Source organism: Anneissia japonica, unplaced genomic scaffold, assembly GCF_011630105.1.
Source record: "Anneissia japonica isolate Jap-2015-1 unplaced genomic scaffold, ASM1163010v1 scaffold287960_len3192837_cov198, whole genome shotgun sequence".
Taxonomy (NCBI): domain Eukaryota; kingdom Metazoa; phylum Echinodermata; class Crinoidea; order Comatulida; family Comatulidae; genus Anneissia; species Anneissia japonica.
In genome coordinates this window covers 1327642-1346225 of record NW_022712725.1, presented here as the reverse complement: position 1 = coordinate 1346225, position 18584 = coordinate 1327642, and the positions used below count along the sequence as shown (strand labels likewise).

At 34.8% G+C, this 18584-nt stretch overlaps 1 protein-coding gene and 1 long non-coding RNA gene across 2 annotated transcripts in view; one reads left to right on the top strand and one right to left on the bottom strand.

The window, feature by feature from the left end:
- Nucleotides 1–5632: 5632 nt before the first annotated feature.
- On the bottom strand, nt 5633–7688 carry LOC117108006. Its single transcript, XR_004445318.1, has 3 exons — nt 7620–7688; nt 5920–6100; nt 5633–5759 (listed from the first exon to the last, which is right to left on the bottom strand). It is a non-coding gene; the product is annotated as an uncharacterized LOC117108006 (long non-coding RNA).
- Nucleotides 7689–12327: 4639 nt separating this feature from the next.
- Nucleotides 12328–18584, top strand: part of LOC117108041 (polypeptide N-acetylgalactosaminyltransferase 13-like) — a 10555-nt gene continuing 4298 nt past the window's right edge. Inside the window, exons 1-5 of the mRNA XM_033249888.1 lie at nt 12328–13137; nt 14958–15216; nt 15501–15667; nt 16015–16228; nt 17304–17492. Of these exons, the coding sequence (XP_033105779.1) occupies nt 12669–13137; nt 14958–15216; nt 15501–15667; nt 16015–16228; nt 17304–17492 (1298 nt within the window). The 5' untranslated portion in view covers nt 12328–12668. The remainder of the gene's footprint in view (nt 13138–14957; nt 15217–15500; nt 15668–16014; nt 16229–17303; nt 17493–18584) is intronic.

Sequence of the window (18584 nt, the reverse complement as noted above, 5' to 3'; positions counted from 1 at the left end):
GGCATCGAGTTACTATAATATGGCTTCATGTAGGCTATGCTTTCTAATGTTGAAATCAGCTTCCAAAACCAAAACATTTTGAATAAAGAAACAATTGATATTGTTGTTGTTGTGATGATGATGAAAAGTTAACACAAACAATATGGTGGCTAAACGAATATTACATGTAAATATTTCTTTATTTGTTTGTTCCCCCACAAAATTTATCGTCTTCCCGGTGGAACATTTTCACAATCTTTGTGACACGTGTCTGTCTTCGACAACCTATTGAGTATTGAATGCATATTTAGGTCTTACGAAAAAGCGCAAAACAATGTACAGTATATCATTGAGTTAGCTGGTACCGGTAAGATTTAATATTGAGACACTTTTGCAAACGCATCAATTGTGTTGGCCTTGTGTAACAGGAACTTACTGACCGAGTCACCCTTGGACAGACTACTAATGGCATCAATAGACGGGAGATCATATACAGTATTCCCATTAGTTAGTATCTTGATTTAGATACTGTGGTATTTTTAGTATTAATTTCAAAATGTTTTTGTTCACGCGTTATTACATTTTGTTTAGTACAGGCTATGTTTACACAAACCATGGAGTTGCAATTACCTCATGTAAATAACAGTGCATGATAGGAGGACAGGAGTGCCTCGATGTAATAAACTCTTCAACCGCTGATTTATTACTCTTTCGGGACGGTCTCTGAGATAAAAAGACCACGGAGTGAATAAATAATAATAATAATAATAATAATAATAATAATAATAATAATAATAATAATAATAATAATAATAATAATAATAATAATAATAATAATAATAATAATAATAGTGGTAGTGGTAGTGGTAGTGGTAGTGGTAGTGGTAGTGGTAGTAGTAGTAGTAGTAGTAGTTGTAGTAGTAGTAGTAGTAATGATGATGATGATGATGACGACGGCAACGATGATGATGACGATGATTTTATAATGTAGAAACATTACCGGTATGATCTGAATAAATAAGACTTATCATTGATCATTTTGATGTAGGCCTAAGGCTACATTTTGTTTAAGGAAAGCGATATAGGCCTACATCCTATGCATCGAAACATGGCTCCCCCTTAACAATATGAAAACTGTGAAAAGCATGTTTTAGCTAGCTCAAATATTCCTCCACTAGGAGGGAGTGGATTTGTTTTTGTCTTGAGATAGTCCTGTTGTGATAGGAGTTGAACCCAGGACTGTGGATTAGAAAGACAATCATCATTAAGCCATTCAATACTCAACTCCACTACATGTTTAATAATGCAATGTTCAGTACGTTTTACACGTTGTTATTCTTGTACAACGTCAGTCTTCAGACTGTTTCATGCATTATATGTGGTTTTTTTTTAGTTGCAATTCGATCGATGTTTATTATGCAGAAGATCATATGGAAAGTGGATAATGAACAAAAAATATCAAATGTTTTTTTTTATTATTTTATTTTTCAGACGATCATAAGGGAAGTGAATCATGAATATAAATATCAAATGGCCAATGTAAATTGTCACTGTCCATAATCAAATAATCACATTTACATACGATGTCAAGTTAATTGTGTTTAATAATTCTGCTTGCCTTATCAAATATTGATCTTGATGATGATTGATGTCGCTGGATTCATGAACGCTGTCTCACTCTAAACTCACTTCATATACACTTCAGATTTTCAACATTTAAAGGGACAATTATTGTTATATTTTAGTGTTACCTTGTTTTTTAGCACTTTTCTTTTAGGATATAAATTCTTTCAGGATACAAATTATTTCATATGATACAGGATTATTCGTGCATGGTATGTAATCTCCTCTGCTCACCATGGAGAACGCAACGCCACGACACGCGTTCATGGATCAGACAACAACCGATAAAGTGTTGCCTAGCGCTCACGTGGAGTGCAGTTGGAATCGTTGGCCGACGATCGTGAGTGCCTAGCCGTGCTTGTAATCAACACTCTCAATAATTATCTCATTTTATATTTATTTATACCATTACCAATTATTATTATTATTATTATTATTATTATTATTATTATTATTAATATTAATATTATTATTATTATTATTATTATTATTATTATTATTATTATTATCATCATCATCATCATCTTCATCATCATCATCGTCATCATTCCAGGCTTTGCAATAATCAAGTACCGATTTTTTTTGCAATGTTAGGCCTGTATCTATTGTGTCTATATTATAACACCAAAACATGTTAATTAAATTCATTTGTATATTAACTTCAACCAAATTTCGAAGCTCCTGCAACTAAATGTTAACTTGTAATCTATTTAAAATTCTTGAATAACAACATTTGACGAACATCCACTATGAGAACAGTAAATTATGCAGAACGCTTCACCACATTGTCCACTTGTCGATATGTTGATTAAATTCATTTGTATATTAACTGCAACCAAATTTCGAAGCTCCTGTAACTTAATTTTAACTTGTATTCTATTACAAATTCTTGAATAACAACATTTGACGAGCATCCACTATGAGAACAGTAAATTATGCAGAACGCTTCACCACATTTGTCCACTTGTCGCCTGGATACGGTACATGCAGTTGTTACGTCACGCCGAATCTGATCTGGTCCGGGGAGGCTAACAAACTTCGTATATGTTTTTAATCAAACTGATTTTTAGGTTCAACTTGTTCCTATCCTATGCCTCTTGCGCACAGTTTCGCTGGATGGCACAGCAACATTGATGAATTCACTTTGTTGTTTACATATTATATCGAGACACAAAATTACCCTCGATTTATAAACAACAACCCGTAGGTCTCGCAAAATTTTTAAATCGTTCATAGACATAGACCTCAAGAACGTGTTAGTATTAGGCGATCATTATTATTATTATTATTATTATTATTATTATTATTATTATTATTATTATTATTATTATTATTATTATTATTATTATTGTTATTGTTGTTGTTGTTGTTGTTGTTGTTGTTGATATTATTATTATTAGGCCTATATTATTTTTAGATGGAGTTTAAGCTATGTCTAAATTTAATGTGACGAATACAAGTGTGACAAATAGGTGTGACATAACAATATCATTCTTATAAATTTATAAAGGAAACCGGATATTTCTCAGAGATAACTTTTTTCGAAACTACAAAGCTCACCAAACACTGTAAAGAAAATATTTAAAGGTTTGTGGTAAAATAGCAAAATAATCACTTTCATCAACAGTTAAGTTTATTTCATTAACTAGAAATTGCAAATTGCAAGTGAAGTGCTGCGAAGAAAAACTGCATAAATTGTTCTTCGAACAGAATTATTTATGCGAGTCAAGTAAAAATAATGAATAATAAAAATATAACAAATAATATGATACACAACCCATTGTCTAAATTATAACAGCGTTGGTACCGTGTACAATAGTGTTTTGCTGCAGTGACATCTCGCTGCTGGCGACTCGCTGCTGCCGGCGATGACTCGCTGCTGGCGAATCGATCTGCGCATGTCGTTGTTTATATATATATATATATATATATATATATATATATATATAATTCCTCATAGTGTTCTTGGTGTGATGGTGTTTGCTGGTGACTTTTCTTTTTCACTGACTTCCTTTTCTCTTGGGTGTTTCGGTAATTTCTTTGAAACATGTACTGTCATAATATCGCATTTTATTTGCGTTTGTATAAACTCTGCTAACAAACGGATAAACACAGCGAGATGCTCTATAGATATTTTACAATGCCATTTAATTGCCAATAAAAAGCACATTTTTTGGTTTGGTTTGGACAAAAAAGTGTTCACCTGTCTTATTAATATGCCTCATCCTCACAGGTACATCCATTCGCCACTCCTGATCGCGAAAAACACGATTCTGTACACTGTCGTGCCACGTAAGAATGTCAACTTAAACACTATTGTATTAAACTGACGGTCGAATGAAAACTCGAATAAAATGTTCAGAACGCTAATGATAATTTCGGATTACTATCTGGCAAAGATGTATTGCTTTAAGTTCAATGCCACAGTTAAAATATGTATGCTTGCTGAATGCTTGCAGCTTATTTACAATCTTAGTTAACTCCATCTCCATTGCATGGTTGTTACCCTTGTTGAAGATGAAATGTCCGTGCGGGGAAGATTCCACGTCATTACCGCCTCTTAAATCTAATTATAATAACCAACTAGCTGTTTATTTAGTTTTTATATATTTGTTTATTTCACTTCAAACAAATGTGTGCAGAAGAGCATTCCGTGCTGAATGCTATGTATTTACAAACTTTGATATACAGACACAATATGTAGATCTTATATAGGGCTTCTTCAAGAGCAATATTCCATACATGATTTTAGATTATTTTTAAAAAACCCCAGAACAAAACATTTACTATATATCCATAATTCAAATATGGCCTAGGTCTACCTATAGCATAAATTTACAGTTTAAGATTCTTCAAAATTAATTAAGCACTTTAACACATCAACATGAAGATATGTTACTAAAATCCACACTAAAATATAGGCCTAAATGTCATCAACCAATTTAGGATAATAAAAACAATATATACGGTAGTAAAACTAAAAAGATTGATCGCTGCTTTACAAAAAAAAGAGTATTTTAATTTCAACACGGTACCGGTAGTCTTATTGGTGTTTTCCTGAATCTCAATCCATAAGTCAAAGGATTATTTTCATAATCAAGTTGAATCAAGATGTTTGCTTTCTAATCCCAAGGTTCTGGGTTTAATTCCTGTGACAACAGGACTAAGATCAACTCCACTCCCACGTTGCGTTGCGTAATTTGCGTTGCGGCAGCTTTTTTGCAAGTTGGAACCAAGCTTAAGGCCTGTTTATACTCAAACGATAACGATAACGATAAAAAAAAAAAAGAAAAGCTAAAAAGCAATTGTTCATATAGAAAATAAAAGAAATAAGAGAAGTTTTAACACTAGGACGATTCGATAAAGATTTATCAGTTATGCGATAACAACATATTTTGGCAAATCAAATCAGATGACGTCATGATCATGGAAAAACATTAAAATCGTAGTAGAATTATATCGCTTTTTCCATGATTATGACGTCACCTGATTCGATTTGTCAAAATATTTTGTTATCGTATACACGATAAATCGTTATCTAGTATACAGTACGCTCGAAGGGTCATCCTCTCTAACAATTGTGTTTTCATCTCTTTTGACGCTTTTCAATACTATTGCTTAGTTGAATCAAAGGCCATAGTTCTGAAGTCATGAGTGCTACTTTTTACTGTATACAATATCTCAAAAATTAAGCGAAGGTTAGGCCTATTAAAGCCGGTTTTATACTAGGCGAATTTATTCACACGAATGGAAAGCGTCGGTTCGCTTTCTGAGCTCTTCCCCAACCCCACCCTTTTTTCACTTCGCAACAAATCGGAACAGCTGTTGGAACTACTGATTCCGCTGAAGCAAAAAACGCCGATAGAAATGTGAATGCGCATGCGCATGATAGCTCATTTCTAGCTAAGAAAATTCTAAAATTGTTGGCCTGTCTACACAATTTTAATGCCTATTTACCCTAATAAGAAATGGTATTATTTAGCCTCATGATATGATCATACTACGCTTCTCGTCTATTGACATAGCGCATCTCAATTTACCTGGCGGTCCTCTTTGTTCATCATAGACCCAACATTAGGCTTACATGGTCATTTACTAATACTAGCAGAACGAAGCCAATGGGGTGAGGAAAACCGGCCTGGGCCACTTATATTTTTCTAAAAGTAAAAGAAAATGAGTTAAACTTTATAAGTTAAACATTAAAGAAAACAATATTTCTCTAATTTTTTGGTTCTCCATGCATTCTAATCCACACGTAAGCCTAAATGGGAATCCTATAATAAGATGTAAATATATATGACGAAAACAAGCTCATACCATTAAGCGAGTTTTGCTTATATCAAAATTATTTTAAGCGATGTGCTTTCTGGTACCCGGATGATCGCCCCTTTCCGTACTATTTCCAGCCAGCAACTATCTACCTCCGCCATTGTATATCTGTAGGCTCAAGGTCACAGTAATACGGATGCAGTGGTGTGAGGAAAATCGTCCTGGGCCACTTAAATTTTTTCGAAAATAAAAAGAAAATGTGGAAAAAGAAGCTTGCAATTAAATATATAAGTTTGATAGCTAAACATTATATGTTTTAAAGAAAATATATTCCTATAATTTTTGGTTCTCCATTATAAGCATGCTAATCCACACTTGAGCATATGGCCGGGAATTTTCTAATAAGTTATATTTAGGGCCTATATCATCATTAATGTTAATAGGCCTATAACAACGAGCTCGAATCATTTAGCGAGTTTTGTTTATATCAAAATTATTTTGAGCAATGTGCTTTCTGATACCCGGATGATAACCCCTTTTTGTACTATTTTCAGCCAGCAACTATCCTCCTGCACGCCATTTTAATTCTGTAGGCTCAAGGTCACAGTAATACGGTGTATTGTGATATCTATAAAGGCAGTCCTTCTAATACCACAGCACAAACCTGCTGTCTGTACAGTAATTCCTTTGAGTTCTTCTATAGAAACGGATTTTCGAATTCCAATATACTAATTATCAGTCAGCTGAAATAGCATGCTTCTAATAGGCTTTTGAATTGAAGCAGAGAGGTCAAGTTTGAATTATTTTCTGGGCCGCTTCACCAGTCAAGGGTCGTCGGTGATATTCCAGGATGTTTTACGACCAGAAATCTACTTGGATCCCCTCTTAAACCATGGAGGTATAAAAATAGTTATAAATAATTGTTATACCTCCATGCTTAATCCAATTTCATTCAATGTGGTAGGCCTTGAGAGCTATTCTAGGCGACACTGAGCGATACACCAGAAAAGAACTTGGAGGGTTTAAACTCCTCATTTAATAATATTCCAGTAAATATTATTAAATTTAGTAATTAATTTTTATAAAAAAATAACATTGTTAGTGAAAAATGTAGAAACAGACAATCAATAATCCTATCACGGTAACCGCTTCATAATTTCCATGGTTTTTTGTTTTGTTTTGTTTTGTTTTGTTTTTTTCCCTTTTTTAATAACATGGTATGGTTTACAATTCATGAAGTTGGTTTCTAAAAAAACATGTGTAAGTTTATTTTAACTCTCTCACTACACGTGCACACACTTCTTTCTATAGTTTTTCTAAGCAACGTTTGTATTTTTTGAATCGAATTGCATAGCGAAACACTGTACACGCTGCCACGCGTGTGGCTCGTGTTACAGTGATTGGCTCTGCGCGGTAAGCCTGGTTTCCTTTAAATCGCTACACTGTCGCTTCAGTGTTTTCAGCGCAAATCTTTGTACTGCGTAGCAATCAACGACGCAATCGGAAAGCTCCCCGATTCGACCAATCAATAGGCCTATGCATCACCGAAAGCTGTCGACGATAGCGTGTAGCGATTGTTTGGAAACTGGACGAAAATGAATAAACCGAAACATATTGAAACAAAAGCTAACAAGCGCATTGTCAATGTAGATTACAACAACCTGATGCAACAGAATACGGAGCTAGGACTAATGTAAAAGAACAGTATCCATTGAAACATCTGACAAAAGTTTTACAATTATACTTACAGAATTTATATTCAATAGTCATCTATTGACAATGTAGCAGAACATCCAAGGTTGGTTGACGAGATAAGACGGTACCTTATAACAATGATTACTTTCTCAGCCTACCCGTTTAAATACATTATTGTCAAAGATCACTGCTTTAAATGGTTGTATTTAATTAATAATGTCGAATATAATAGATATATTACTAGTAGATAGTGTGAAAAGGGTAAATAGAGGGAAATAAGTACGGCACGAACTGCTAAGTACCTAATATGATTCTGATAAAATCTGAACACTATTAAATCATAATTTCATAACGCAAACGTTTAACAAAGTTATCAAAGGCGCCGAGTTAAAACAATAATATGCCTAAGCAATGGTTTGTTGAATAAATATTCAGCTTTTTTTCTGTATGATTAATAATATGTAGCTTCAATTTACGAGTAAAAGTGGGACGACCTTGAATCCGCCACTGGTGTTTGTGTTGTTGGGGCTACAGTAAGAGAATTCTGACTCAGAATGTTTAAGCGATGAATAAGACAATTCATGCAAACCGATAAAGAAAACAAAAAACATAAGAATATTGAATTGCTCACACCAGAACCATGAAAAAAACAAATCAAAGTAGGCATAGCTACCAACTTCATGGTGACATAGATTGAATATAGAGTGTGACTCTGATCAAATCATTATATACAGTGCGCCCTCTATAAGAGAACGCCTATTCTGAAAATCTCTTTGATTATATTCTGTCCCTTCCTTGCTATAGAAAATGAGACAGAGAAGAAGCAGATAAAAAAAATGGGCCCATGTAAGTGAACTAAATGGATGTAGCATCACTTCTGGCTGTAAGGCAACATTAACATTGTTATCGTGTAAGAACACGCTTCCCAAACAAACGTTGGGTTAACGTCCCAAACGTAGGAATTGGCAGTATAGACAGTTCGCACTGGGTCTATTAGGGGCCCATTCATAGATGAGCCTAAAAATAATAATTTAAAATAATTTCCAGCTTAATATTTTTGAAGGAAAAAAAACGGCCAGCGGGCCCCTCAATTTTATTTTGAGTTTTTGGAAGACTAACTATTATTTACTGTGTTTATTTTAATTCAGTGGCGGATTCAAGGGGCATTGGGGTGGGTTGGGGCCTCCTAAATTTTTAAAAATTATTTTAAAGAATAGGGAAAAGGAAAATTATATTAAAAAGTAAGTCTGAGAGTGTCATTTCCAGCCATCACGGGTGAAATAATACATTTTCTTACATCTCCATCTGTCAAAGTCATTCCCTGGGCCCCTCTACACTTTCCTTTTTTCAAATAAAAACCAATAAAATTTTGTAACGAAAATTGGTAACGAAAGGTCGCCATGAACCGCTAGGATAACGAAGATTTTATCAAAAATTATGATTTGTAAATCGCTAGTGTCAATTAATTATAAGACATTACAACTTAAAATTTGCATCATAAACATCTCCCTTTTTATTATCCGGACTACTGGCCTAATTTTATACTACTGTATAACAATATGAATAAACCGTTCATTTTACTTGATTTTGACGGACGGGTACTTTTCGATCGTGCTCGCTACCATGAATCCTGAAAGCTATTCTGTAATGCATAAGCGCGATTAGTGGAGTTTCTGAAGAGTGGGTTCGATTCCCACACGAACCATTTTTGTTACGGTAACTTTTATTATTTTTTAGTATTTGGTGGCGTACTGAGTATTTGCTACGATTAACACGACAGGTGGGCAAATAATCACTCCTATGATATTTCCTGAGGCAAACTCACATCTTAATAGCATTTGTAGTGGTTTTCATCTGGATAAATAACCTGGAGGTCGTGGGTTCGATTCCCACCCGAACCATTTTTTTAAATATCTAATATGAATATTTTTATAATCTGTTTTTTTAGGAGTGATGTTTTGTGTTATTGTACCCTGGATATGGATTTGCCATAAAGAATAAGGTCGATCATAGTAAACAAAAATCGCTGTCGTTTGTTTGATGTTTGCTTCAGTTTGTTTTTATTGCATATAATAATTAATATCTTTATTCTTTGTGCCAGGGTATAACGCACTATAATGATGCATGAAAAGCAATCTCTGTACAGGGAAGATGTGAACGTCTAACTTCATTTAAACTTTTATCAACTGTATTTTTCAGTTTATTATGTCATCGGATGATCAATTTTTATATCCTTTGACATACTTTATGGATACGTATACATTTCAGATCTGCTTTACTGCATGTATGATAGGCCTATTTGAGAATTTTAAGGATAGCGGAACATTTTCTTCTAGAGGGCGTGCTGTATATAACGATGAACATGAGAAAACTTAAATCCAACTGCGAAATAAAAGGTAGCTCCTTTATTCAAAATAAAGACGGTAGTTTCTACGAGACTTCACATTGCATTGGTTTTTAAATTGATTTAACATTAATTTATTGATTAATTGGTTCTGAAGTTTTTTAACATCTTTAATTTGTACCTGATATATGGAACCTGACAAATGTCACGTTATATATCGTGTTTGTATCTCACTGCTGACATTATATTACGTAATAATTATATCTAATTTTATAGAACCTGCTACGTAATAGATCTTATTAAAACCTGATATTGGACTTGACACATGTGACGTAATATATATTACTAACTTCATTTATGTAGCCTAACACGTGTGACGAGTATCTAATTTGAATATGGTACCATGACACATGATGTAATAACTTTAAGCATCATGAGATCTCGTTTGATACGGAATTAAAAGAGTGGTACAAGATATCTCATGTGTCAACTTGGAAAGCGGAACATTTTGGTAGCCCCACACACCTCCCCGCCCCCCAAAAAAACCCCACTAACAAAAAATCCTGAAAAATCCGCCCCTGAGGCAAGCATAATGTCGTACGGATCTATATTGTTTACATTATTGTCTATCATATGTTTATCGTATTTATTCCGTCTTTACGTTAATAAAAATGCATAAGAATTCTCAAAATTTACATGATTAAACTAAATTCTCATACACTTAAAAGTATCGACAATTCACAAGTTAATGACAGGTTGTACAAAACTACAGAGACCTTGAATACATCTGAATAATTTAGTGTAAATTTCTTTTACTGAAATGTTTAATTTAGATTAAGCTTCGCGTCTTGAATAAACACATGTATTAAAAAAAATACCCTACTGTTTTTTTTTTTTTGTTTTTTTTTGTTTTTGTTTTTTTTTTGGTCTAATCTTGTAGTATGTGTGAGCAGCGGAGGAGGGTTTGAACAGAGAGAGATGATAGTGAGTACAGATTAACATTAAATAACAGTTAAATAGCGTGTTTTTTTTTTTTTTTTTGTTTTTTTTTTGTTTTTTTGTTTTTTTTGTTTTTTTGTTTTTTTTTTGTTTTTTTTTTTTGGTCTAATCTTGTAGTATGTGTGAGCAGCGGAGGAGGGTTTGAACAGAGAGAGATGATAGTGAGTACAGATTAACATTAAATAACAGTTAAATAATGTTAATAAATATAATGAATTAGCCAAAATAATGTATTGAATCGATTTGAAACAACGACAGACGCATACTGGACTACTGTGACGTAGGATAAAAGTTTTGCATGTTCAACATTTGACATCTAGCCCTTATTTAATAATCCTGTATCTTATTCTCTTATATACACATAATAGCACATCGATTAATTATTTATTATATTTTATTTTATTTTATTACTGTTAATTTATTAAGATACCGTCATAATATTTATCATTTTTATTTCTATTGTTATTATTGTTGCTATTGTTATTATTTTTATCATTATTGTTAATATTGTTACTATTGTGGGTAATGCTTTAACTGATATTATTATTGTTATTTTAATTCCATTCTTATACATGTCTCCCTCCTTAAAGACCACTTTCGGGACCGGGGTTTCCATGGCCTTTAGCAGCTTTGGTCTCTAATTAGAATAAAGATAAAAGACATTTGTTAATTTGGAACCACAGAAAAGTGGTCTTTTATTGGAAAGGTATTTAGATTAAGACCTGTATTACCAATATGTATCATTATTAATATTGTTATTACGTCAATTTTGTAGACGCCATCACATTAAAACAAAAAAAACTATTGAAAATGTTATGGTCTGCCAACCGGAGTCTTTCGACCATTGCCACTTATGCCTCATCATCGCAGCTTCGAGCATCCAAGCCTCAATCATAGTAAGAATTAACATGTGTTGAAACCAACACATGTAAAGGTGGGATAGGGGTTAAATAGGATTTTCCCCAAAAATTGTTTATAAACATGTATGCTTGTGACTGTGAAATAATAACCTAATAGGCTAAGTTGGCCTAAATTTCATTTAAGGCCTCTGAACATAGGCCTATTAGTGTTTCAACCACACCCTCGACGGCTCTGTCATGAGACCGGACCTTGTACTCCCATGGTGGTGTTAATTCAAACAAGCCGAAATTTATGGTTCCCCCCACCCTAACCCACATCCAAACATTCTGGGTTCTACTTATTTTAGGCCTATATATTTAGTAATAAATTTGGTTCCTCTTTTGCATCGTGCTATTCGGAACAAAAATGTCTTCAGACGAAATTATTTTTACCAGTGAAATTTGCATTGTACAGGTACCGTAGTTAAAGGGAGTGTCTAGACCTTTTTAATTTAAATACATCGATCCTAATGGTGAACCGTAAGCCTAGGCCATGTGTATTTCACCGGTGTGCTGTAGCACTTTATCGATTAAACCAATTGACTGAGTTTATTAAACAGCTGTGACAAACCTAATACGCCGAGTCTGTTAGCCAAAAAAATTATTCGTCCTACAATGCCACGAACAATGGTCTAGATTCACGTGATCCGAAAAATTAAAAATAGGTGAGAAGACATACACGCACGCACATGACACTGAAGTCACAGGTTTTTCCGGTTGGCCTACGGATGCGGATTCTGACGGTACGTTATTGTTTTCCTAAAAAAAAATGTTTTTCTAGGTTAAAGAATTTGTAAATGGAATGGATTTTTAGATTGAAATCCCTCTAAAAGTTTAAACCCTAAAACCGCACCTTCTCAATGCCTGATACCACGATGATTCGGCACGGAAAACGACACGTTAAATTTGGTATCGTACTTTGTATTCTTGGATATGCAATGTTTGCATATTTTACGTTTCATAAGCGATCGCCTTTAGGAGCAGAAGATGCCAGAAAAAAGGACACGTTTCAGTTTAATCAGGATCAAGTTAATGAAAATAATGATAGGAACGATAATATTCCTGGTGCTCTACACGTGGACGATGATAAAGTGTTTGTGAATGAGTTTAAAAATGATAAATATATTCAGGAGGAAAAACACGAGGAAGGTAATCAGAACGAACAGCAAAACGAAGATAAGAAATTAGTTGATGTTTTTAAGCCTCCACTGAAAGAAGATTTGCAAAAAAATGAAGTGGCCCCGACGAGTAACACTGTGAACGAGATACAAAAAATTGTAGATGATTTCAGACCTGAAGCACCAAAGCCGAACCCACTTGGATTTAGAGGTTAGATAACATTTGTTTTGTGTTTTAAATTCCAGGTGATCAGATCAATATAAATATAGTTTTGTAGGTCAATATATACATATAGGCATACATATGAAATGCATAATGTATATAATTCTTAGGTTTTTAATGCCAGACTAAAGCACAATATCTATATATAGACCTATATATCTATGTATTCAATTTGGTGTGTATTTTTCGACACAGCGTTATCTACTACCCTGTGTCACTCGACTAATTATATATAGGACTAGTGTATACTATATATGTATATGCACATATATACTTATATATATTTATTCAAGATTTAATATTTAAAATACTTTATTATCCATAATGAAATTAGTTTGATCATCATTTAGCTGCTTTGTGGAAATAACTGGAAAAAGATCGATATTTCAGACAATCCACGTATAACATTTTGTTACGCTTCATTGATTTTTTGGAAATCAGTTTTCCCTCCGTCTATTGGCATCGATAATTTACTGACTACATCTACATGATCAATAGTACACGCTGTTACACGTACAAAACATGGCAACAATAAAATATATTTAGCTATTACTGTTATAGGACTAAGGCTGAAAACTTAATGGTAAATGTTTAGTTTACAGTTGGCCTACATAGCTATAGAACTTTACGTTTGCAAACTTTGTATCAATAATTATATTTGTAGGACTGTGTCTCATGTTATGAAATTATGTTATGGGATATAATTTCAGCTAATTTTATTACTTACTTACTAAACTATTTCCGGAGGTTTTCATTGTATAAATACTAAATAGATTTAGCTAGAACAACGTAGAGTTTATAGTGCGCCTCTTTAATACTATACTTTTATGTTCAGTTTTTCGAGAAACTTATCAACTCCGCTCTTCTATCTGGATTTGAACATCCCTATTCTGAATCCAAAGCTCGATCGTGAATTATTACCAACATTCTATCTCAAAACTTTGCGAGAAGGTCATTATCTCTCAACTAATTATTCTGTTAAAGATAGGCCTAATAGTGTAATTACCATTTTCAGTCAGCATAAGTATTTTAGTACATGCTCAGACAGCGGTGCTCAGTAGCGTTTCTATGAATATTAACTTCGGAGATTGACGGAGGGCGCGAAAGTTAAATAGGGACTTGATGATTAAGTAAGGGGCGTTAGCTGACAAAATTAGGCGATATTGGGTGTTTTTTGGCTATCTGAGCCTAATGCCTTTGCTCATCATATATGCTCTATGGTTTTCTTTTATTTAGTTCACATCCAACAGTATTCGGCCCCCATTGATCGTAAATCGTCTTTTGAACAATGAAATCACTGGCCTGGTACAGTGTCTTGGGTATGCTCATAGATCACATAGCGCAGAAGTCATTTTGGTGAACTCATGTTATCAAAATCTCCAATCAGTTATGTTAAAAGTATGATTCATACAGTGCCGTAGCCAAGATTTTCAAACAGTGCGGGACCCACTTTACGCGTAAATTCAAACAATGTGGACCCATTTTACGCAAAAATATGAAAAAATCTGGAACAATTTTCTTAAGTTTTACCCATTTTAAGCTAAATATTAGAATTCTGAACCCATTTTTCAAAAAGTGGACCTATTTTATGCATAAAATTACATAATTTGGACTCATTTTTAAAAATATGGACCCATTCTTCGTGGACCCATTAGAAAAATTGCGTGGGAATGTCCCAACTGTCCCAATAGCTGGCTACGGCATTGAATTCATATTGCATATGATTTTCATCGTAAGATTATAGGCCTACACTTATTAATAATACGTTTAAATGTTTAATAACCACTGCATATTTTGTTATATCATAGATCCTGCGTTGTTTAAAAGGAAGGAAAGCAACATAATCAACGCTCCCCCTCTGCCAAAGGCAAAGAAACCCAATCTACAAAAAAAAAATCCTTACCGCTTGATAGGGATGAACGAAGGAGAAATGGGAGTGCCAGTTATCCTGACGAGAGAGAGAGACAAACAAGCAAGGGACAAAATGTTCCATTTGCACGAGTTCAACCTGTATGTCAGCGATCGAATTTCCGTAAATCGCTCGTTGCCAGACATCAGGGCCCAGGGGTAAGTTTAGGCAAATATTCTATAAGGCTACACCATATAACCATTTTTCGTAATATCGTCATTCCATTTGATGAGCACATGTTACTCAAAGCCATGTAGGCCTATTTGGTATTTTTCCATAAATGTTTTTATTACCGTATCTCCCCATTTATCAATCTTCTTGGTGCATAGTTTTATTTTGTGCAATGATTCTACTGAAATTAATATTATCTGTGTTTTTCTTTTGATCTCGTTTAATAGTTGATTTGGAAATATAAAAATGTATAATGTTAATGTCGTTTCAGATGTGCCGAAAAGGATTATGGGAAGCAGTTGTTAAATACAAGTGTAATAATCGTGTTTTACAACGAAGCGCGTACAACGTTGCTAAGGACATTGCATAGCGTATTGAACCGATCTCCACATCATCTTCTTGCCGAAGTTATTCTCGTCGACGATGGAAGTGATCGAAGTAAGTATGCACTATGGCACGCCATGTTGGAAAAAATATTATTAAAGAATGACAAAGTTTAGTTCTGTCTCGGTTATAATAGACAGAAATAATATATTATAACTACGTACAGATAGACCTAATTTATTCACAAGAAACTGAGTGTGGACAAAGTTATCTAGTACGTCTTCAATTGGTCAAATGTTGAATCAGATTTTGTAGCGAGAGCTAAACACTCTATGTGAAATAGGTCTACCTTGAAACTGAAACTTATTGTATCCTACAGTAATCGTAGAGAACTTTAAGTAATAGCTAAGTAGATACAATATTTACTGAAGAGTTCATAATAATTGTCAATTTGTCGGCAGCACACCTTAAGACAGCTCTGGACGACTACCTTGCAACCCATAAAGGAGATGTCCCTGTGCGTCTTGTGCGCACTGGTCGACGTGAAGGCCTGATCCGGGCAAGAATGGTCGGTGTTGCGGTAGCCACTGGCACCGTGTTAACCTTCTTAGACGCACACTGCGAGTGTACTACAGGGTGGCTCGAACCCCTGCTTTCCCGTGTGACTGAAGACAAGTAAGTACAGTACAAACATCGCGCGGCGAAGATAAACATCTAGGACGAGGACGATAAGAGGTCCTGTTTTGTTGGACGTGGCTCTTGACAGAATCTAGGTTGTGCAGAGAATAAGTAAATTAGGCTCACTTGTTCGTAGCGATTGGTTTTTGGAAACCATATGGTACCGGTATTTAAATGTGTTCAACACATTTTAAATATCGAATATTAAAATTATTAAATTATTTATGCATTTTATCACTTTTCATGAACTTACTGGTTAATTATTTCTTATAGCATCTCTTTCTGCTTTTCTTTTTTTTCTACATTTCCCCAAATATCAAAATTTTGCAAGTTTTTTGTTATGAATTTAAAAGTTAAACCGCAAAACACCTTAGTCGGGTAACCTGAGTAAATTTCTTTTGATCTTTTATGGTGGAAAACATATAGATAAATCTGAATTCTTAAATAATTTTCAATAATAAAAATAGGCCAATATCAACAGTAGGCGATAACTTAGTTAACGTTATTTAGCTGTGAAATTACAGTCTAAGTCCGTATTTATAATTCACAGAATATCGTTTTCAACACCAAACTGTAACGTTATTCTAACGTTCTTATACCGTCATACTGTTAGCTGGGATACAGTATAAGACCTGCACCTAATGAATATTCATGATTGTTTACAATAGTAGAATAAAAGATATTAATAGTCATTGCATGGTTGGCGCCAGTGGTGTCTAGGGGCTCCGTCAGGAAGAGTAGCCTCCTCCACCACACCCACCCCCGCTCCCCCGGGTCTGGGAGAAAAACCACAATTCGTCTTGGAAAAAAAATCATATGTAATTTCTACATATTAGTAGATACTCATATCGATTAAATAAACCTTTTGAAACCCCTAAATTGGACCACTTTCGAAATATTTTGAGCGATGCCCGGACACGCCCCCTTTACTGTTGTGGTGGACCTCTGCCAAGTCCTAGCGCTACCCCCAAGTCATTGTCTCGCCGTGGTTATGGTATTCGATAGTTTTATTAATTCATTTTACTCTAACATTTTCCAATTATAACCATTTATAACTATTTTTTTGTTATAGCTCATGTGTTCCATGTCCAGTCATCAACGTCATCGACGATGAAACGTTTGCATTGGACAAGAACCCAAACGCTGTGCATGTAGGCGGATTTTCATGGGATCTCACGTTTGATTGGCATTTAGTTCCGCCTAGAGAGCTAAGCCGGACTCATGGTGTTGATAGCGAACCAGTAAGGTACCGTACAAATGCGTCTGTTACAATTATCATCAATATCATAATGTTATGAAAAAACAGTGGCGTATGAATATTCGCTCACCTCCCGAAAATAAAAATCAGTTCAAGTAGTTTAAATTCAACTCAAATCACCTTATTTACGAGCTAGCACCCCTTTACCTTATCATCGCGCCACTCCATGAAACGTTTGCATTGGACAAGAACCCAAACGCTGTGCATGTAGGCGGATTTTCATGGGATCTCACGTTTGATTGGCATTTAGTTCCGCCTAGAGAGCTAAGCCGGACTCATGGTGTTGATAGCGATGGTTGGGGCTTGACCTGTCCGGTAGCTGTCTCTTATACACATCTAGATGTGTATAAGAGACAGGCTCTGGACAGTGCGTTTATTCTAAGGGGCGTTTATTCAAAGCGGTGCGTTTATTCGAATAAATACGGTATCAATATTTATTATACTTTACTAATTTCTCATATTATCATTATGATATATATATATAGGCTATAATTTTTGTTATTATTACCATTAATTTTTACCTTAGTAAAGACTATAAACTGTATAACCCACTTGGCAGCGGCGGATCCAGTAGGGGGCCACGGGGTCACGGCTCCCAGTTTTGCCACTAAATTTTAAACTTTCAATGCATATATTGAAATTAGCGCTACTCCTTATCTATACTAAATATGTTGACCCCCCCCCCCACTCCACGTTTAAAAAAGTCTGGATCCGCCCCTGCTTGGGCTGTTGTGGACAGACGAATGTATGTAGCTGAGACAGGAAGTGACCCTTTAGTTCGTAGATACATCAACATCACTAGAAGGCACTGTAAACAGTGGCGGCTCTAGGATGTATTTTCTGAGGGGCTAAGTTGTCCGACGGGGGATTTTTTTAAAATCTCATTTTTAAAGAATATCAACCTCTGGATAGCCCAAAATGGCACTCTCAGACTGTGACAGACATGTTTTGGCTTGGTGCGGGCCTATTTTTATATGCTAAATGGTCTGACTGCCCGACGAGCTCTGTCAGGCGGGTGGTTGGGGCTTGACCTGTCCGGTAGGGGGCTTAAGCCCCCCCCCCCCCCCCCCCCCCCCCCCCCCCCCCCCCCCTTAA